Consider the following 23,141-nt stretch of genomic DNA (forward strand, 5'->3'; position numbering starts at 1 on the left):
TTAAAAAACACCTCACCTAATACCCTCAAGAAACTTTTACTTCCAAAAAAAATAAATACCAAACATCCAAATCCTATTCAAGAGTATTATTATCATTATCCTTGTGGTATGTTCCATAAAGAACATTTACATTGTTAATGAGTAAAAAACATCCATCCAAAATAAACTTTCTCTTCATTCTTAGACACCGGCAACCGAACACAAATTACATCGCCACCTCAGCTGATTATAAATCGTATTTTGCATAATTAATTTTATTTTCTTAGCATTAAAACAATGATAACAAAGCCGAGGCATTTGTTTATGGGATTCTTGGTGTTGTTTTAAGGCCACAGTAAAAAATCACCTTCTGAGAGGTGAGGATTTTGTTCACTTTGTTGCTATGTAATGAAGAAAGAGATTCGAAGGTGTCTACTTACCATCTTTATTCATGGCCGATTGAAAACATTTGTTTAAACGACAGGCTCGACACTGATTACGATGTGTTTTGTCGACGGGACAGCGCCCTTTCATATCACCCGTTGCCTTGCAGGTATAAATGCGATTGCGATGAATGCTGCGTTTAAAGAAACCGGAGCAACCTGAAATGGAAGAGAATACTCGATGAAATATTTTTTTTTGACCTGACAAGATTTGTCAAGGAAGAGGACGTGAATGTGGCGGCATTGTACGGCTCATTCAGAAAGGGTCCATAAAAGCACATTTTCTTTAAGAAAGGATCTATGGAAGCAACCTTTCATTTAAAAAGGGTCTATAGACGCACCCTTTCTTTCAAAAAGGCTCTATAGAAGCACCCTTTCTTTCAGAAAAGGTCTATGGAAGCCACCATTATTTTAAAAAAGGTTCTGTAGGATCACGATATCTTTCAGAAAGGTCAATGTAAGCACCTTTTCTTTAGAAAAGGGTCTATAGAAGCAACCTTTCTTAAAGGAAGGGCCAAAAGAATCAGCATTTCTATTGTTTCAGTGACTTTCCATGGGCGTGGAAACATGGACGTCGATTTTTTTAGAATATTTTTTCAGAGACTATCCAAGAGCGTGGATTTTTATAGAATAAATGGGCGTCGATTTTTTAGAATATTTTTCAGAGACTATCCATGGGCGTGGATTTTTATAGAATATATTTTCAGAGATTATCCATGGGCGTCGACTTTTTTAGAATAATTTTCAGAGACTATCCATGGGCGTGGATTTTTTAGAATATTTTTTCAGAGACTATCCAAGAGCGTGGATTTGTATAGAATTAATGGGCGTCGATTTTTTTAGAATATTTTTCAGAGACTATCCATGGGCGTGGATTTTTACAGAATATATTTTCAGAGATTATCCATGGGCGTCGACTTTTTTAGAATAATTTTCAGAGACTATCCATGGGCGTGGATTTTTTAGAATACTTTTTGATTGACTATCCATGGGCGTAGATTTGTATAGAATCAGTGACCATATGGACGAGCATTTTTAAAGAATATTTAGTGACTATCCCTGGGTGTGGATTTTTATATAATATTTTTTAGAGACTGTCCATGGGAATGGATTTATAAAAAATATTTTTTCAGATACTACCCATAGATGTGGATTTGTTAAGAATTTTTTTCAGCGATTATCCATGGGCGTAGTTTTTTAACGAATATTTTCAGCGACGTGAATTGGCGTGAATTTTTAAAGAATATTTTTTTCAGAGACTATCTATGGGCGTGGATTTTTAAAGAATATTTTTTTCAGAGACTATCTATGGGCGTGGATTTTTAAAGAATATTTTTTTCAGAGACTATCTATGGGCGTGGATTTTTAAAGAATATTTTTTTCAGAGACTATCTATGGGCGTGGATTTTTAAAGAATATTTTTTTCAGAGACTATCTATGGGCGTGGATTTTTAAAGAATATTTTTTTCAGAGACTATCTATGGGCGTGGATTTTTAAAGAATATTTTTTTCAGAGACTATCTATGGGCGTGGATTTTTAAAGAATATTTTTTTCAGAGACTATCTATGGGCGTGGATTTTTAAAGAATATTTTTTTCAGAGACTATCTATGGGCGTGGATTTTTAAAGAATATTTTTTTCAGAGACTATCTATGGGCGTGGATTTTAAAGAATATTTTTTTCAGAGACTATCTATGGGCGTGGATTTTTAAAGAATATTTTTTTCAGAGACTATCTATGGGCGTGGATTTTTAAAGAATATTTTTTTCAGAGACTATCTATGGGCGTGGATTTTAAAGAATATTTTTTTCAGAGACTATCTATGGGCGTGGATTTTTAAAGAATATTTTTTTCAGAGACTATCTATGGGCGTGGATTTTTAAAGAATATTTTTTTCAGAGACTATCTATGGGCGTGGATTTTTAAAGAATATTTTTTTCAGAGACTATCTATGGGCGTGGATTTTTAAAGAATATTTTTTTCAGAGACGTGGGCGTGGATTTTTAAAGAATATTTTTTTCAGAGACTATCTATGGGCGTGGATTTTTAAAGAATATTTTTTTCAGAGACTATCTATGGGCGTGGATTTTTAAAGAATATTTTTTTCAGAGACTATCTATGGGCGTGGATTTTTAAAGAATATTTTTTTCAGAGACTATCTATGGGCGTGGATTTTTAAAGAATATTTTTTTCAGAGACTATCTATGGGCGTGGATTTTTAAAGAATATTTTTTTCAGAGACTATCTATGGGCGTGGATTTTTAAAGAATATTTTTTTCAGAGACTATCTATGGGCGTGGATTTTTAAAGAATATTTTTTTCAGAGACTATCTATGGGCGTGGATTTTTAAAGAATATTTTTTTCAGAGACTATCTATGGGCGTGGATTTTTAAAGAATATTTTTTTCAGAGACTATCTATGGGCGTGGATTTTTAAAGAATATTTTTTTCAGAGACTATCTATGGGCGTGGATTTTTAAAGAATATTTTTTTCAGAGACTATCTATGGGCGTGGATTTTTAAAGAATATTTTTTTCAGAGACTATCTATGGGCGTGGATTTTTAAAGAATATTTTTTTCAGAGACTATCTATGGGCGTGGATTTTTAAAGAATATTTTTTTCAGAGACTATCTATGGGCGTGGATTTTTAAAGAATATTTTTTTCAGAGACTATCTATGGGCGTGGATTTTTAAAGAATATTTTTTTCAGAGACTATCTATGGGCGTGGATTTTTAAAGAATATTTTTTTCAGAGACTATCTATGGGCGTGGATTTTTAAAGAATATTTTTTTCAGAGACTATCTATGGGCGTGGATTTTTAAAGAATATTTTTTTCAGAGACTATCTATGGGCGTGGATTTTTAAAGAATATTTTTTTCAGAGACTATCTATGGGCGTGGATTTTTAAAGAATATTTTTTTCAGAGACTATCTATGGGCGTGGATTTTTAAAGAATATTTTTTTCAGAGACTATCTATGGGCGTGGATTTTTAAAGAATATTTTTTTCAGAGACTATCTATGGGCGTGGATTTTTAAAGAATATTTTTTTCAGAGACTATCTATGGGCGTGGATTTTTAAAGAATATTTTTTTCAGAGACTATCTATGGGCGTGGATTTTTAAAGAATATTTTTTTCAGAGACTATCTATGGGCGTGGATTTTTAAAGAATATTTTTTTCAGAGACTATCTATGGGCGTGGATTTTTAAAGAATATTTTTTTCAGAGACTATCTATGGGCGTGGATTTTTAAAGAATATTTTTTTCAGAGACTATCTATGGGCGTGGATTTTTAAAGAATATTTTTTTCAGAGACTATCTATGGGCGTGGATTTTTAAAGAATATTTTTTTCAGAGACTATCTATGGGCGTGGATTTTTAAAGAATATTTTTTTCAGAGACTATCTATGGGCGTGGATTTTTAAAGAATATTTTTTTCAGAGACTATCTATGGGCGTGGATTTTTAAAGAATATTTTTTTCAGAGACTATCTATGGGCGTGGATTTTTAAAGAATATTTTTTTCAGAGACTATCTATGGGCGTGGATTTTTAAAGAATATTTTTTTCAGAGACTATCTATGGGCGTGGATTTTTAAAGAATATTTTTTTCAGAGACTATCTATGGGCGTGGATTTTTAAAGAATATTTTTTTCAGAGACTATCTATGGGCGTGGATTTTTAAAGAATATTTTTTTCAGAGACTATCTATGGGCGTGGATTTTTAAAGAATATTTTTTTCAGAGACTATCTATGGGCGTGGATTTTTAAAGAATATTTTTTTCAGAGACTATCTATGGGCGTGGATTTTTAAAGAATATTTTTTTCAGAGACTATCTATGGGCGTGGATTTTTAAAGAATATTTTTTTCAGAGACTATCTATGGGCGTGGATTTTTAAAGAATATTTTTTTCAGAGACTATCTATGGGCGTGGATTTTTAAAGAATATTTTTTTCAGAGACTATCTATGGGCGTGGATTTTTAAAGAATATTTTTTTCAGAGACTATCTATGGGCGTGGATTTTTAAAGAATATTTTTTTCAGAGACTATCTATGGGCGTGGATTTTTAAAGAATATTTTTTTCAGAGACTATCTATGGGCGTGGATTTTTAAAGAATATTTTTTTTCAGAGACTATCTATGGGCGTGGATTTTTAAAGAATATTTTTTTCAGAGACTATCTATGGGCGTGGATTTTTAAAGAATATTTTTTTCAGAGACTATCTATGGGCGTGGATTTTTAAAGAATATTTTTTTCAGAGACTATCTATGGGCGTGGATTTTTAAAGAATATTTTTTTCAGAGACTATCTATGGGCGTGGATTTTTAAAGAATATTTTTTTCAGAGACTATCTATGGGCGTGGATTTTTAAAGAATATTTTTTTCAGAGACTATCTATGGGCGTGGATTTTTAAAGAATATTTTTTTCAGAGACTATCTATGGGCGTGGATTTTTAAAGAATATTTTTTTCAGAGACTATCTATGGGCGTGGATTTTTAAAGAATATTTTTTTCAGAGACTATCTATGGGCGTGGATTTTTAAAGAATATTTTTTTCAGAGACTATCTATGGGCGTGGATTTTTATACCCTACACCACTATGTGGGGAGGGTATTATAAGTTGGTTTTGGCCAAAAAGTTTGTAACGCATCGAAATAATGGTCGTAGACCCATACTTATATATATCAAAATTAATGTCTCGACGAGCTGAGTCGATCTGGCTATGTGTGTCCGTCCGTCAGTCCGTCCGTCCGTCCGTCTGTCCGTCTGTCCGTCTGTCCATCTAAACCTTGTAATCACGCTACAGGTCGCAATTTTGATCGGATCGTCACGAAATTTTGGGTGTTGATGGGGGTCCCGGAGGGGAAGAAGCCTATTGATTTTGGTGATGGTCGGATAATATTTAGGGGTCGGAATGGGCAAAAAACTTATGTGGATAAAAAGACAACGTTTTTTTTCAAAGCGAATATCTCAGCTTCTATATGGGGTATACCAAAAGCAAAACAACGACAATGAAAGTAGAAAATATCACCTTTCAAATGATGTAAAGTAGGTTTTTGTAGGTGATCAAGCAACGAAGATATCAAAATAGTCGCAAATTAAACCCAAATTTTCATTTTTTCGATTTTAGTTATAATGACGAATATCACAGATTTGGTTGGATACTTTCCAAAAGCAAAGCCTTACGGTGAAAGTAGAAGATCCCATCTTTACAATGATGCAAACTAGGTCGGCGTAGGTGACCAAATAAAGGAGATATCGCAATATTCGATAATACATCCCATTTTTCCATTTTTTTTTAAATCACGCTACTGGGCGCAATTTTGATCGGATCGTCACGAAATTTCGAGGGTTAATGAGGGTCTCACAGAGGAAAAAACCTATTGATTTTGATGATGGTCGGATAATATTTAGGGGTCGGAATGAGCAAAAACTTTATTTGGAGAAAAAGTCAACATTTTATTCCAAAGCAAATAACTCAGCGTCTATAAGGGGTCTACAAAAAGCAAAACCTGGCAATGAAAGTATAAAATATCACCTTTACAACAATGTAACGTAGGTTGTCGTAGGTGGTCTAACAACAAAGATATCGCAATAGTCGCTAATAAAACCCAACTTCTCATTTTTGCGATTTTAATAATAATGACGGATATCACACCTTTGGTTGGGGACCTTCTAAAAGCAAAGCCTGACTAAGAAAGTAGAAAATGCCATCTTTGAAATTATGCAAAGTAGGTTGGCGTAGGTAGTCAAATAATAGAGATATCGCAATAGTCGTTAATGCATCCCTTTTTTCCGCTTTTTCTGCAATCACACTACAGGTCGGAATTTTGATCGGATCATCACGAAATTTTCTCACAGAGATAGAAGCCTATTGATGTTTGTGATGTCGACAGTAGTCAAATATAAAATTAAATATTAATTATTTTGGTTCAGTTCGCCTTAAGTCATTTGGTATAAAAGCCAGATAGGTGAAAACTTTCGTATCTCCATAAAAGAAATGTTTTCGAGTGAAAAGATTATTCACAGAAGTAGTGGTGTAGGGTATCACATAGTCGGCCCCGTACCGACTATAGCCTTTTCTCACTTGTTAAAGAATATTTTTTTCAGAGACTATCTATGGGCGTGGATTTTTAAAGAATATTTTTTTCAGAGACTATCTATGGGCGTGGATTTTTAAAGAATATTTTTTTCAGAGACTATCTATGGGCGTGGATTTTTAAAGAATATTTTTTTCAGAGACTATCTATGGGCGTGGATTTTTAAAGAATATTTTTTTCAGAGACTATCTATGGGCGTGGATTTTTAAAGAATATTTTTTTCAGAGACTATCTATGGGCGTGGATTTTTAAAGAATATTTTTTTCAGAGACTATCTATGGGCGTGGATTTTTAAAGAATATTTTTTTCAGAGACTATCTATGGGCGTGGATTTTTAAAGAATATTTTTTTCAGAGACTATCTATGGGCGTGGATTTTTAAAGAATATTTTTTTCAGAGACTATCTATGGGCGTGGATTTTTAAAGAATATTTTTTTCAGAGACTATCTATGGGCGTGGATTTTTAAAGAATATTTTTTTCAGAGACTATCTATGGGCGTGGATTTTTAAAGAATATTATTTCAGTGAGTGTCCAAGAACGTGGTTTTTAAAGAATATTTTTTCAGAGACTATCCATGGGCGTTGATTTTTAAATAATATTTTTTACAGTGACTATCCATGGCCGTGGATTTTTAAAGAATATTTTTTCAGAGACTATCCATGGGCGTGGATTTTTAAAGAATATTTTTCAGAGACTATCCATGGGCGTGGATTTTTAAAGAATATTTTTTCAGTGACTATCCATGGCCGTGGATTTTTAAAGAATATTTTTTCAGTGACTATCCATGGGCGTGGATTTTTAAAGAATATTTTTTTCAGAGACTATCTATGGGCGTGGATTTTAAAAGAATATTTTTTCAGTGACTATCCATGGGCGTGGATTTTTATAGAATATTTTTTTCAGTGACTATCCATGGGCGTGGATTTTTAAAGAATATTTTTTCAGTGACTATCCATGGGCGTTGATTTTTAAATAATATTTTTTACAGTGACTATCCATGGGCGTGGATTTTTAAAGAATATTTTTTCAGAGACTATCCATGGGCGTGGATTTTTAAAAAATATTTTTCAGAGACTATCCATGGGCGTGGATTTTTAAAGAATATTTTTTCAGTGACTATCCATGGCCGTGGATTTTTAAAGAATATTTTTTCAGTGACTATCCATGGCCGTGGATTTTTAAAGAATATTTTTTCAGTGACTATCCAAAGAATATTTTTTCAGTGACTATCAAGGAGCGTGGATTTTTGTAGAATATTTTTTCAGTGACTCTCCATGGGCGTGGATTTTTATAGAATATTTTTTCAGTGACTCTCCATGGGCGTGGATTTTTATAGAATATTCTTTCAGAGACTATCTTTGGGCGTGGATTTTTAAAGAATATTATTTCAGTGAGTGTCCAAGAACGTGGTTTTTAAAGAATATTTTTTCAGAGACTATCCATGGGCGTTGATTTTTAAATAATATTTTTTACAGTGACTATCCATGGCCGTGGATTTTTAAAGAATATTTTTTCAGAGACTATCCATGGCCGTGGATTTTTAAAGAATATTTTTCAGAGACTATCCATGGGCGTGGATTTTTAAAGAATATTTTTTCAGTGACTATCCATGGGCGTGGATTTTTAAAGAATATTTTTTCAGTGACTATCCATGGGCGTGGATTTTTAAAGAATATTTTTTCAGTGACTATCCATGGGCGTGGATTTTTAAAGAATATTTTTTTCAGTTACTTTCGGTGGGCGTGGATATTTTTTCAGTGACTATCTATGGACGTGAATTTTTAAAGAACATTTTTTCAGTGAATATCCATCGGCGTGGATTTTGAAAGAATATTTTTTCAGAGACTATCCATGGGCGTGGATTCTTTTATAATATTTTTTTAGTAACTATCCATGGGCGTGGATTTTTAAAAAATATTTTTTTAGTAACTATCCATGGGCGTGGATTTTAAACAAATATTTTTTCAGAGACTATCTATGGGCGTGAATTTTTAAAGAATATTTTTTCAGAGACTATCCATGGGCGTGGATTTTTAAAAAAATATTTTTTCAGAGACTATCCATGGGCGTGAATTTTTAAAGAATATTTTTTCAGAGATTATCCATGGGCGTGGATTTTTAAAGAATATTTTTTCAGAGACTATCCATGGGCGTGGATTTTTAAAGAATATTTTTTCAGAGACTATCCATGGGCGTGGATTTTTAAAGAATATTTTTTCAGAGACTATCCATGTGCGTGGATTTTTAAAGAATATTTTTTCAGAGACTATCCATGGGCGTGGATTTTTAAAGAATATTTTTTCAGAGACTATCCATGGGCGTGGATTTTTAAAGAATATTTTTTCAGAGACTATCCATGGGCGTGGATTTTTAAAGAATATTTTTTCAGTGACTTTCCATGGATGTGGATTTTTAAAGAATATTTTTTCAGTGACTTTCCATGGATGTGGATTTTTATAGAATATTGTTTCATCCATGGACTATCGTAGGCGTGGATTTTTTTAGAATATTTTTTCAGAGACTATCAATGGGCTTGGATTTTTAAAGAATATTTTTTCAGAGACTATCCATGAGCGTGGATTTTTAAAGAATATTTTTTCATAGACTACCCGTGGGCGTGGATTTTTAAAGATTATTTTTTCAGAGACTATCCTTGGGCGTGGATTTTTAAAGAATATTTTTTCAGAGACTATCCATGAGCGTGGATTTTTAAAGAATATTTTTTCAGAGACTATCCATCGACGTGGATTTTTATAGAATATTTTTTCAGTGACTATACATGGGCGTGAATTTTTAAAGAATATTTTTTCAGTGACTATACATGGGCGTGAATTTTTAAAGAATATTTTTTAGTGACCATCCATGGGTGTGGATTTTTAAAGAATATTTTTTTAGAGACTATTTTTAAAGAATATTTTTTCAGTGACTGTCCATGGGCGTGGATTTTTAAAGAATATTTTTTCAGTGACTATCCATGGGCGTTGGTTTTTAAAGAATATTTTTTCAGTGACTATCCATGGGCGTGGATTTTTATAGAATATTTTTTTCAGTGACTATCCATGGGCGTGGATTTTTAAAGAATATTTTTTCAGTGACTATCCATGGGCGTTGATTTTTAAATAATATTTTTTACAGTGACTATCCATGGGCGTGGATTTTTAAAGAATATTTTTTCAGAGACTATCCATGGGCGTGGATTTTTAAAAAATATTTTTCAGAGACTATCCATGGGCGTGGATTTTTAAAGAATATTTTTTCAGTGACTATCCATGGCCGTGGATTTTTAAAGAATATTTTTTCAGTGACTATCCATGGCCGTGGATTTTTAAAGAATATTTTTTCAGTGACTATCCAAAGAATATTTTTTCAGTGACTATCAAGGAGCGTGGATTTTTATAGAATATTTTTTCAGTGACTCTCCATGGGCGTGGATTTTTATAGAATATTTTTTCAGTGACTCTCCATGGGCGTGGATTTTTATAGAATATTCTTTCAGAGACTATCTTTGGGCGTGGATTTTTAAAGAATATTATTTCAGTGAGTGTCCAAGAACGTGGTTTTTAAAGAATATTTTTTCAGAGACTATCCATGGGCGTTGATTTTTAAATAATATTTTTTACAGTGACTATCCATGGCCGTGGATTTTTAAAGAATATTTTTTCAGAGACTATCCATGGGCGTGGATTTTTAAAGAATATTTTTTCAGAGACTATCCATGGGCGTGGATTTTTAAAGAATATTTTTTCAGTGACTATCCATGGGCGTGGATTTTTAAAGAATATTTTTTCAGTGACTATCCATGGGCGTGGATTTTTAAAGAATATTTTTTCAGTGACTATCCATGGGCGTGGATTTTTAAAGAATATTTTTTCAGTGACTATCCATGGGCGTGGATTTTTAAAGAATATTTTTTTTCAGTTACTTTCGGTGGGCGTGGATATTTTTTCAGTGACTATCTATGGACGTGAATTTTTAAAGAACATTTTTTCAGTGAATATCCATGGGCGTGGATTTTGAAAGAATATTTTTTCAGAGACTATCCATGGGCGTGGATTCTTTTATAATATTTTTTTTGTAACTATCCATGGGCGTGGATTTTTAAAAAATATTTTTTTAGTAACTATCCATGGGCGTGGATTTTAAACAAATATTTTTTCAGAGTCTATCCATGGGCGTGGATTTTTAAAAAATATTTTTTCAGAGTCTATCCATGGGCGTGGATTTTTTTAGAATATTTTTTTAGAGACTATTCATGGGCGTGGATTCTTTTATAATATTTTTTTAGTAACTATCCATGGGAGTGGATTTTTAAAAAATATTTTTTCAGAGACTATCCATGGGCGTGGATTTTTAAAAAATATTTTTTCAGAGACTATCCATGGGCGTGAATTTTTAAAGAATATTTTTTCAGAGATTATCCATGGGCGTGGATTTTTAAAGAATATTTTTTCAGAGACTATCCATGGGCGTGGATTTTTAAAGAATATTTTTTCAGAGACTATCCATGTGCGTGGATTTTTAAAGAATATTTTTTCAGAGACTATCCATGGGCGTGGATTTTTAAAGAATATTTTTTCAGAGACTATCCATGGGCGTGGATTTTTAAAGAATATTTTTTCAGAGACTATCTATGTGCGTGGATTTTTAAAGAATATTTTTTCAGAGACTATCCATGGGCGTGGATTTTTAAAGAATATTTTTTCAGTGACTTTCCATGGATGTGGATTTTTATAGAATATTGTTTCATCCATGGACTATCGTAGGCGTGGATTTTTTTAGAATATTTTTTCAGAGACTATCAATGGGCTTGGATTTTTTAGAACATTTTTTCATTGACTATCCGTGGGCGTGAATTTTTAAAGAATATTTTTCAGTGAATATCCATGGGCGTGGATTTTTAAAGAAAATTTTTTCAGTGAATATAGATGGGCGTGGATTTGTAAAGAATATTTTTTCAGTGAATATCCATTGGCGTGGATTTTTAAAGAATATTTTTAGTGACAATCCATGGGCGCGGATTTTTAAAGAATATTTTTTCATAGACTACCCGTGGGCGTGGATTTTTAAAGAATATTTTTTCAGAGACTATCCTTGGGCGTGGATTTTTAAAGAATATTTTTTCAGAGACTATCCATGAGCGTGGATTTTTAAAGAATATTTTTTCAGAGACTATCCATCGACGTGGATTTTTATAGAATATTTTTTCAGTGACTATACATGGGCGTGAATTTTTAAAGAATATTTTTTAGTGACCATCCATGGGTGTGGATTTTTAAAGAATATTTTTTTAGAGACTATTTTTAAAGAATATTTTTTCAGTGACTGTCCATGGGCGTGGATTTTTAAAGAATATTTTTTCAGTGACTATCCATGGGCGTTGGTTTTTAAAGAATATTTTTTCAGTGACTATCCATGGGCGTGGATTTTTAAAGAACATTTTTTCAGCATCTATCCATGAGCGTGGATATTTAAGGAATATTTTCTAAGTGACTATCCATGGGCGTGGATTTTTAAAGAATATTTTTTTCAGTGACTATCCATGGGCGTGGATTTTTAAACAATATTTTTTTCAGAGACTATCTATGGGCGTGGATTTTTAAAGAATAATTTTTAGAGACTATCCATGGGCGTGGATTTTTAAAGAATATTTTTTTAGAGACTATCCATGGGCGTGGATTTATAAAGAATAATTTTTTAGAGACTATCCATGGGCGTGGATTTTTAAAGAATAATTTTTTAGAGACTATCCATGGGCGTGGATTTTTAAAGAATAATTTTTTAGAAACTATCCATGTGCGTGGATTTTTAAAGAATATTTTTTCAGAGACTATCTATGGGCGTGGATTTTTAAAGAATAATTCTTTAGAGACTATCCATGGGCGTGAATTTTTAAAGAATATTTTTTCAGTGACTATCCATGGGCGTGGATTTTTAAAGAATATTTTTTTCAGAGACTATTTATGGGCGTGGATTTTTAAAGAATATTTTTTTCAGAGACTATTTATGGGCGTGGATTTTTAAAGAATATTTTTTCAGAGACTATTTATGGGCGTGGATTTTTAAAGAATATTTTTTCAGAGACTATTTATGGGCGTGGATTTTTAAAGAATATTTTTTCAGAGACTATTTATGGGCGTGGATTTTTAAAGAATATTTTTTCAGAGACTATTTATGGGCGTGGATTTTTAAAGAATATTTTTTCAGAGACTATTTATGGGCGTGGATTTTTAAAGAATATTTTTTCAGAGACTATTTATGGGCGTGGATTTTTAAAGAATATTTTTTCAGAGACTATTTATGGGCGTGGATTTTTAAAGAATATTTTTTTCAGATTGCGTTGGCTAGGCCATATCATAAGAATGAGCGATGATGGCCCCGCTAAAAAGGTGTATAAACACGGACCGCTTGGCGGTGCACGCAGAATTGGCAGGCCAAGGAATAGATGGCGCAAACAAGTGGATGATGAGATGAAAAGGCGCGGTATTCCAGAAAGCGTAGAAACAAATAGATAGAATTGGAGATCTTTTCTTAGTTCGGCCTATAGAACAAATGTTCTGTAATGGGCCAGCTAAGTAAGTAAGTAAGTATTTTTTTCAGAGACTATCTATGGGCGTTGATTTTTAAAGAATATTTTTTTTCAGAGACTATCTATGGGCGTGGATTTTTAAAGAATATTTTTTTCAGACACTATCTATGAGCGTGGATTTTTTGAAGAATATTTTTTTCAGAGACTATCTATGTGCGTGGATTTTTAAAGAATATTTTTTTCAGACACTATCTATGGGCGTGGATTTTTAAAGAATAATTTTTTAGAGACTATCCATGGGCGTGGATTTTTAAAGAATAATTTTTTAGAGACTATCCATGGGCGTGGATTTTTAAAGAATAATTTTTTAGAAACTATCCATGTGCGTGGATTTTTAAAGAATATTTTTTTAGAAACTACCCATGGGCGTGGATTTTTAAAGAATAATTTATTAGAGACTATCCATGGGCGTGGATTTTTAAAGAATATTTTTTCAGAGACTATCTATGGGCGTGGATTTTTAAAGAATAATTCTTTAGAGACTATCCATGGGCGTGAATTTTTAAAGAATATTTTTTCAGTGACTATCCATGGGCGTGGATTTTTAAAGAATATTTTTTTCAGAGACTATCTATGGGCGTGGATTTTTAAAGAATATTTTTTTCAGAGACTATCTATGGGCGTGGATTTTTAAAGAATATTTTTTTCAGAGACTATTTATGGGCGTGGATTTTTAAAGAATATTTTTTCAGAGACTATTTATGGGCGTGGATTTTTAAAGAATATTTTTTCAGAGACTATTTATGGGCGTGGATTTTTAAAGAATATTTTTTCAGAGACTATTTATGGGCGTGGATTTTTAAAGAATATTTTTTCAGAGACTATTTATGGGCGTGGATTTTTAAAGAATATTTTTTTCAGATTGCGTTGGCTAGGCCATATCATAAGAATGAGCGATGATGGCCCCGCTAAAAAGGTGTATAAACACGGACCGCTTGGCGGTGCACGCAGAATTGGCAGGCCAAGGAATAGATGGCGCAAACAAGTGGATGATGAGATGAAAAGGCGCGGTATTCCAGAAAGCGTAGAAACAAATAGATAGAATTGGAGATCTTTTCTTAGTTCGGCCTATAGAACAAATGTTCTGTAATGGGCCAGCTAAGTAAGTAAGTAAGTAAGTATTTTTTTCAGAGACTATCTATGGGCGTTGATTTTTAAAGAATATTTTTTTTCAGAGACTATCTATGGGCGTGGATTTTTAAAGAATATTTTTTTCAGAGACTATCTATGGGGGTGGATTTTTAAAGAATAATTTTTTAGAGACTATCCATGGGCGTGGATTTATAAAGAATAATTTTTTAGAGACTATCCATGGGCGTGGATTTTTAAAGAATAATTTTTTAGAGACTATCCATGGGCGTGGATTTTTAAAGAATAATTTTTTAGAAACTATCCATGTGCGTGGATTTTTAAAGAATATTTTTTTAGAAACTACCCATGGGCGTGGATTTTTAAAGAATAATTTATTAGAGACTATCCATGGGCGTGGATTTTTAAAGAATAATTTTTTAGAGACTATCCATGGGCGTGGATTTTTAAAGAATAATTTTTTAGAAACTATCCATGTGCGTGGATTTTTAAAGAATATTTTTTTCAGACACTATCTATGAGCGTGGATTTTTTAAAGAATATTTTTTTCAGGACTATCTATGTGCGTGGATTTTTAAAGAATATTTTTTTCAGAGACTATCTATGGGCGTTGATTTTTAAAGAATATTTTTTTTCAGAGACTATCTATGGGCGTGGATTTTTAAAGAATATTTTTTTCAGAGACTATCTATGGGGGTGGATTTTTAAAGACTATTTTTTTCAGAGACTATCTATGGGCGTGGATTTTTAAAGAATATTTTTTTCAGAGACTATCTATGAGCGTGGATTTTTAAAGAATATTTTTTTCAGAGACTATCTATGGGCGTGGATTTTTAAAGAATATTTTTCAGAGACTATCTATGGGCGTGGATTTTTAAAGAATATTTTTTCAGAGACTATCTATGGGCGTGGATTTTTAAAGAATATTTTTTTCAGAGACTATTTATGGGCGTGGATTTTTAAAGAATATTTTTTTCAGAGACTATCTATGGGCGTGGATTTTTAAAGAATATTTTTTTCAGAGACTATCTATGGGCTTGGATTTTTAAAGAATATTTTTTTCAGAGACTATCTCTGGGCGTGGATTTTTAAAGAATATTTTTTCTGAGACTATCTATGGGCGTGGATTTTTAAAGAATATTTTTTTCTGAGACTATCTATGGGCGTGGATTTTTAAAGAATATTTTTTTCTGAGACTATCTATGGGCGTGGATTTTTAAAGAATATTTTTTTCTGAGACTATCTATGGGCGTGGATTTTTAAAGAATATTTTTTTCAGTGACTATCCATGGGCGTGGATTTTTAAAGCATATTTTTTTCAGAGACTATCTATGGGCGTGGATTTTTAAAGAATATTTTTTTTCAGAGACTATCTATGGGCGTGGCTATTTAAAGAATTTTTTTTTTCGGAGACTATCTATGGGCGTGGCTATTTAAAGAATATTTTTTCAGTGACTACCCATGGCCGTGGATTTTTAAAGAATATTTTTTCAGTGACTATCCATGGGCGTGTTTTTTTTAAAGAATATTTTTTCAGAGACTACCCATGGGCGTGGATTTTTAAGGAATAGTTTTTCAGAGACTTTTTTTCAGAGTATTCCATGGGCCTGGATCTTTAAAGAACGTTTTTCAGAGTCTATCCATGAGCGTGAATTTTTAATTAATAGTTTTTCAGAGACTATCCATGGGCATGGATTTTTATAGAATATTTTTAGTGACTATCCATGGGCGTGGATTTTTATAGAATATTTTTTCAGAGACTATCTATGAGCGTGGATTTATATAAAATATTTTTTCAATGACTATCTATGAGCGTGGATTTGTATAAAATATTTTTTCAATGACTATCTAAGATGTGGATTTTTACAGAATATTTTTTCAGTGACTATCCATGGGCATGGATTTCTAAAAAATATTTTTTCAGTGACTATCCATGGGCGTGGATTTTTAAAGAACATTTTTTTCACTAACTATCCATGGGTGTGGATTTTTAAAGTATATTTTTTCAGTGACTATGCATGTGCGTGAATTTTTAAGGAATTCTTTTTTTCAGCGACTATCAATGGACATGGATTTTTAAATATTTTTTTACTCACATTAGCCAATGAAGACGGGTTTGATTTGGCATTTAGTCTACCAAAGCCAGTGCAGAAAATTTCAGCTCACCTCTTTTACTTCTTCAACGAATACCTTATATGTAAAAGACCAACTTACCATCACAACTGTATATACCATAATGTTTGCCGGAACTGCGATCACCGCACACCTTACAGGGTATATCCAGAAGGCGATCACCTAGAAAATAAAAGAAAAAGAAAAGTCACAAAGATTGTCAAATGTAAATCAAAAGGGACACTAAAAATGTCCTTTGGCAATTTTGTTAAAAGAGTAAACAAAGTCATCAATATCTGCTATCCATTGGAAACCCCTTCGGAAGAGACCGAAGGAGTTAGATTTCATCACGTATTCTTTACCATTTATTTTTACTAATCCATGACAAATTGGTGAGCACGTAAATTCATTTTATTTTTAAAATCTACAAAATTCCTCTATAAACAGTCCGACAATGACGCTGATGTCCTCGTGCCTCCTGACACTTGTCAAAACAACAGCCACAGCAACAGGAAGACCAACAGAAAAATCTTTCACGAAAAATATTTTCGCTTAACAATGTATTAGTGACAATTGACATATTGTTTTTTGGGTGTTAGGAGAACCACTGTTATTGTTGTTGTTGTTGACATGAACCCCTTAACCTTAAACCTCGAAGGCATGCCTGCTAATCAATGACGCGTGCCATAAATTTTCACACCCTGTAAGTGGTTTGGCAATTATGTTGAGGAGGGGTGAAGAAGTGTGTGCACAATTATCCAATATTTGTTGAAATTTACACACAGAGACTTGGCTTAAAAAAGGTACCCTTTTGGTGGTTGGTGTTGCTAGTGATATATAAGGAGTTTGAGTGTGTGTACGAACCTTTGCCTTTTTGCAGTTTTGTTTAGTTTAGAATTTGTTTTTCATTGGTCCTTTTATATTTTTCTAACCTTAGACAGGTTTTCAAGTGGACCCTGTACATTTTGCACACTTTAACACATTCTCCCTCCCCTCCATGATTACCTCACATTGTGGCTTATAATTTTTCTGTGTATGATGGGTGACCTTTTTGTTATAGTTATTTGTTGTTGTAATAGTTTCCTCTCCTTTGTCATCTTTGTTGTTTTTTTCTAAAACAAAAAAAAACTTTTTGATATCTCCTTTGTTTATCTTTTTAAAATAAACTTTGTTGGTGTTTTTGTTTTGTTTGGAACGTGTTGCTGTCCTCATTTCTTTGTGTGAGAAATCCTGATTTTAATATTCCTCACATTCAGATTTTGTTTCTTGTTGTTATTTTTATGATTTTAAAATAAACATAAGGACACATTTTTCCAAATTTTGTTAACAACGCTGCAGGTTTATTTAAAAATTCGAAATTATTTTAAAATCTCAGAGTTTTCAGTGGTCTATTCTCGCCGTGTGGGAAAAGGTAAATGACAATTTCTCATGACATTGTGAGTGTTCTTATTGCACGAAATCGAAGCACAAAAAGTGTTAAGTGTTAACCAAGGCGAATTTGCACCATGGTGTTAATTTTTATACTCTCCACCATGGAAAATTATGAACTAAAATTAAATAAATTGGCATATTTCTGACCGCTGAGAATCCTTATCCTGAACGGCATTAACATGGCAAAGTGCAGGATTTATCTTGGTCCCTCTCTCATCTCAAGTGGACACTGACCTCCCCGTGGTGTCACCTGGGGAGCTGCCTTTAACACTGGTTAAAGGTAGTGAGCTAACATGTGCCGCTCGTTCATCCAGGAAATACGATGGAACGGGAAAGGCGTCACAACAACACCTAAAGGTGACGCACTGAATTATAGCTGTCATGACATAAACCATGAGTTTGGTTGCGGATTTGTAGTTGGTCGGAGGTTAAAACACCTGGTCTCCAGCTTCACATCCGTGAATGAAATACAATTCGAATAAAAGCAAAATTCTTCAACATCAGCTTTATTTGCACTCATGCTCCCACTGAAGACAAGGACGAACAGACCAAAGATATATTTTATGAGTGCTTAAAAGAAACATATGACCGTTGTCCTGCCCATGACATTAAAATTATTCTAGGCGATTTTAATGCCAAAATTGGACAGGAAAATATCTTTGGCCCAACAGTCGGAAAATTCAGCCTCCACAATGAAACATCTGACAATGGCATGAGGCTGATAGACTTCGCAGCGGCAAAAAAAACATGGTAGTTAGCAGCACCCGATTTAAACATCTCGACATCCATAAGGGCACCTGGCTGTCTCAAGATCAGAAAACAAGAAATCAAATTGATCACGTTGTTATAGATGGAAGACATTCGTCGAGCGTGTTGGATGTGCGCTCGTTCCGAGTCTCGGACCACTACCTAGTTGCAGTAGAGGTACGCACCCGGTTAAACGTAGCAAACAAAGTACGAACAGACAAAAGTTAGACATCGGTAAGCTGCAATCACAACAGAATGCCACAGCATATTCCACTCAACTACCCCAATTGCTTAATCAAAGCACTCCTCATCCCGATAACATATGTATCAGCGCAATGGCAAAGTATTGCACACTCCCTGCAAGCAGCCGTAAAATCCATACATGGATACCAGAGACCTCCACCAAGGAATCCATGGTATGACCAGGAGTGTCGTGCTGCTACCGAAGAGAAAAATTCGACATATAGGGCTACTTTACAATCCGTAGCAACGCGTAGCGCACGAGAGAGGTATCGGGAGAAAAGGAGAGAGGAGGAACGTCTTTTCCGCAGGAAAAATAGAGAGATATAAAAGCTGGAGTGTGAACAAATCGAGATGTACAGGAGACAGAATGAAGTCCGAAAATTCTACCAAAGAGTGAAACATCAAACTGATGGCTTGGGATTCCCAAGTTGGCAACTGGCACATCCTCTTGTAGAGATCAGCAAGGTAATCTGGTAACTGATGCAGATAGTGTGCTAAGGATATGGAAAGAGCATTTTTCCAAGCTGTTGGTATTCAATAATAGCGAAGTCGACGAAGATGCCACAGATCCAATCCCAGAAGATGGTATTGAATGTATACCACCCGGCCAAGATGAGGTAAAGACAGCAATAAACCGTCTGAAGAATAATAAGGCAGCAGGAGCCGATGGCATACCAGCCGAGCTGTTCAAAACCTAAGGCGAGACGCTGATAAGTTGTATGCATCAGCTAGTTAGCTCCATCTGGCAGGAAGAACGCGTACCCGACTGTTGGAACCTGTGCAACCTGTGTCCCGTCCACAAGAAAAGAGATAAGACTGTATGCTACAGGGGCATAAGTCTTCTCCCTATCGCCTACAAGATAGTGTCAAGGATATTGTGCGAGCGACTAAAGCCCATGGTCAACGAAATCATTGGACCATGCCAATACGGCTTTAGACCTGGCAAGTCCACCATTGACCAGATATTTACCTTGCGGCAAATCCTAGAGTAGACCCAAGAGATGCAGATCGACACCTACCATCTGTCGTTTATAAAGCAGCCTTCGATAGCCCTCTACGTTCAAAGGTATTCCAAGCCATGTCTGAATTTGATATCGCAGCAAAACTCATCGGCTTTGTAAAATGACTCTAACTGAAACAATATCTTCAGTTAAAATAGAAAATAACCCCTCCGAAGAGTTTTGTACCAAAAGAGGTTTCAGGCAAGGAGACAGCCTTTCGTGTGATCTCTTCAACATCCTGCTGGAAAAGGTTATATGAGCGGCAAACGTCAAAAGAAGTGGCACAATCTACACCAATAGCCACATGTTACTTGCTTATGCTGATGATATAGACGTCATGGGTCGATCAGTAAAAGAAGTGCTAAAGTGGGCCTGGCGGTAAACGGCGGGAAGACAAAGTTGATGGTGTCGACGCGCAATGCGTCCATGGAGATCGGACCAACTGTTGACGTTGGTTCCTATAATTTTGAGGTAGTAAAAGTCTTCGTCTACCTCGGCACCGCCGTAAACACAACTAACGACATCAGTTTTGAAATAAAAAGAAGAATTGTATTGGCTAAGAATTGTATTTAAAAACAAAGCCAAATCTCGTCAAACAAAAATAACGCTTTACAAAACACTAATACTACCCGTACTTGCGCAAGCAGACATGGCTGTGCTTGGTGTGTTTGAGAGAAAAATTCTTCGAAAGATCTACGGACCAATTTGCGTTGACGGTGAATATCGACGTCGCTTGAACCACGAGCTGTATCTGCTATACAAAGACATGAATATAGTTAAACGTATCGAGATGCAACGATTGCGTTGGCTAGGCCATATCATGAGAATGAGCGATGATGAACCCGCTAAAAAGCGTATGAATACATGCCACATGGCAGTGCACGCAGAATCGGCAGGCCTAAGCTTCGATGGAGCATACAAGTGGATGAAGAAATGAAAAGGCGCGGTATTCCAAAAAGTCAAGCGAAAAACAGAGAGGAATGGAGATCTTTTCTTAGTTCTGTCTATGGAACAAATGTTCTGTAATGGGCCAACTAACTAAGTAAGTAAGTCACGAAATTTTGCACGAGGTAAGAGTTTAGGTTGAAGAAAATGCCTATAATTTTGCATGATGATCTGATATTATTTAGCGGTTGACATACACTATTACTTTTGAAATGAAAAAGTATACAAATTTTATTTTTGGTTCATATTTTCATTCCTGGAGGACATATACCGGCAAAGTAGCCTACATATGAAATAATAACTACTGACCTTTCCCCTGATGCAAATTGCAATAATGTGTCTGCTAGATAACGCACCTACTGCCTGGTATATAATGTGTTTGTGTAGAGAACCACAATTTCCTCCCATGCTACAAATTGTCTCGATCATGACAGAGAAATTTTCAGTTTAGTTGTCAAATTGGATTTTTATACAAATATTGCAACATGGGGTCGCCTCACCACCTATTTTATACCTCAGGATTTAGGATAAAGGGGATACAAACAAAATACGACCAAATATGTGTCTCATCGAAATATTGGTTTTAGACCCCAAGTATATTTGGGCGAAATTCGTTTCAGACAATTTGGAGTCTATTTAGCGCTGTCCGTTCATCTGTCTCTCTCAATGTCTAACTGGCTGGTGCGCACGATAACTCTCGAACGGATCTACCGAGTAGAACCAAACAACGTAATATTTTGCCCAAACTTTGTTTACGTTCGAATGTAGGCTATGTCGGCCCACAACTTTCCCAAATAAGTTCAAAATTGTTTTCGAAAAATTGTGTGTACGATAACTGGCGAACTGAGCAATCGATTTGCTCCAAACTTTCCATATATTATTATTCCTTCCAGATATAGATCGGATAAGACTATATCGGTCCTTAGGGTACCTCCCACACAAAATTCGGAAAGGGAAATTTAAGAGTTCTCTCGAATCGTTTTGAATTTTTTCAGCAGATTGTACTTGCGCCGCAAATCCGCAAGATAACTCTCAAGGGGATTTTCTGATTGGTCGAAACTTTACACATCGTACTATTTCATCCACTCATGTGTCAGGTCGGAATATGGACTATATCGGTCCGTCCTTCGAGGATCTCCCACAAAAAATTTGGGAAAAATGCAGTTTGAGGACCCGTATCGGATCTATTTGATCATTATTTTCTTTTTTTTGAAGAAGAATGCTCTTTTTATGGTCCCTGTTCTGGTCCCTTTCGCGGGGTAAGTCATGCTTCCTGAGATTATAGTCCAGAAGTTCCAAAATCCCCTGCCGGCTCCAACTAAAATTACAAATCTGAAAAAATAATTCTCAAACTTTTCCAAAACTCAGAAGTTAGCTTACTAAAATTGATTTGGTATAGCCCCATATTACGATACCTACAGATTCCACGTATTTTGAAGCAAATTCGTGTTACAAACTAAATATATTTTTAGAGGCTGAAGGTATATCACCGTTAGCGCAGCTGACTTATACTATCTTCTTTACTGTATAATTGAACATGAATAATTTTGGGATTTAAAAATTTGTTTGCATGCATGTTTTTGAATTTCTATTCATTGTTAGTTATTTCTACCGGTATAAAATATATTTTTGATATCACAATATATGCCCACAATGAACTATTTTCGAAGCATATGTGAGGTACAAGTGCACCATTTTTGGACGATAGATCTTTAATAAACCCAATTATAAAATATACCAAATTTCATGGTATATATATTTATTCATTTTAGGTGTATTCCAAAAAGGAACCTGATATTAAAAGACAATTTAAAGATGTAGCAGGAGGGGTCATTGGCCGAGTCCGAACGGCGTGTCTTACGACACCACTTGTAGAGAAGTTTTTCATGGCTTAAATACTCAGGAAATGTCGCCGGCATTACTGAGGGGGAATTTTGCCACCGTTAAAAATTTGATGTTGCTTAGCCTGGGATTCGAACCGCAGACCTTCTGAGTGCAAGGCGGACGTGCTAACCATTGCACCTCGGTGGCCCCATGCTTCATCAAATTTGGAAGAACATAAGAAACAGGTTTGTTTCTTATTTGAGCGATTGAAAACTTACGGTCATACCATAAATTCCTCTAAGAGAGAATTTCGTAAGTCAGAACTAAGATTTCTTTGATATTTTGTAACAGCGGAAGGACTGCTTCCAAACCCAGACCACTGCAAAGTGATCAAAAACTATATATGTATTACCCGAAACGGTTTTAGATGTAAGCCTATTTCTTCATCTTATCAATTTCTATCGTCGATTTATACCAAACGCTGCCGAAGCACAAGCGGCTCTTCATGAAGTTATGAAGGGCCAAACAACAAAAAAAGAACGGCAAATGAATGATTTAATGAACTCATGAATGCATTTGAAGAGTGCAAAAATCAACTTGCAAATGCTATAGTTCTCTTCTATCCTGTCCAGGGTGCA

General features: G+C 34.5%; 1 protein-coding gene across 1 annotated transcript in view; it reads right to left on the minus strand.

Moving 5' to 3' along the window:
- LOC141392215 (protein dissatisfaction-like) overlaps positions 1-23,141 on the minus strand; it is an 85,998-nt gene that overhangs the window by 56,504 nt on the left and 6,353 nt on the right. The window contains exons 2-3 of the mRNA XM_073965169.1: positions 16,415-16,495; positions 420-581 (exon numbers count right to left, since the gene is read on the minus strand). Of these exons, the coding sequence (XP_073821270.1) occupies positions 420-581; positions 16,415-16,495 (243 nt within the window). The remainder of the gene's footprint in view (positions 1-419; positions 582-16,414; positions 16,496-23,141) is intronic.

Source organism: Musca autumnalis, unplaced genomic scaffold, assembly GCF_047663935.1.
Source record: "Musca autumnalis isolate F117 unplaced genomic scaffold, ASM4766393v1 scaffold_2, whole genome shotgun sequence".
NCBI lineage: Eukaryota > Metazoa > Arthropoda > Insecta > Diptera > Muscidae > Musca > Musca autumnalis.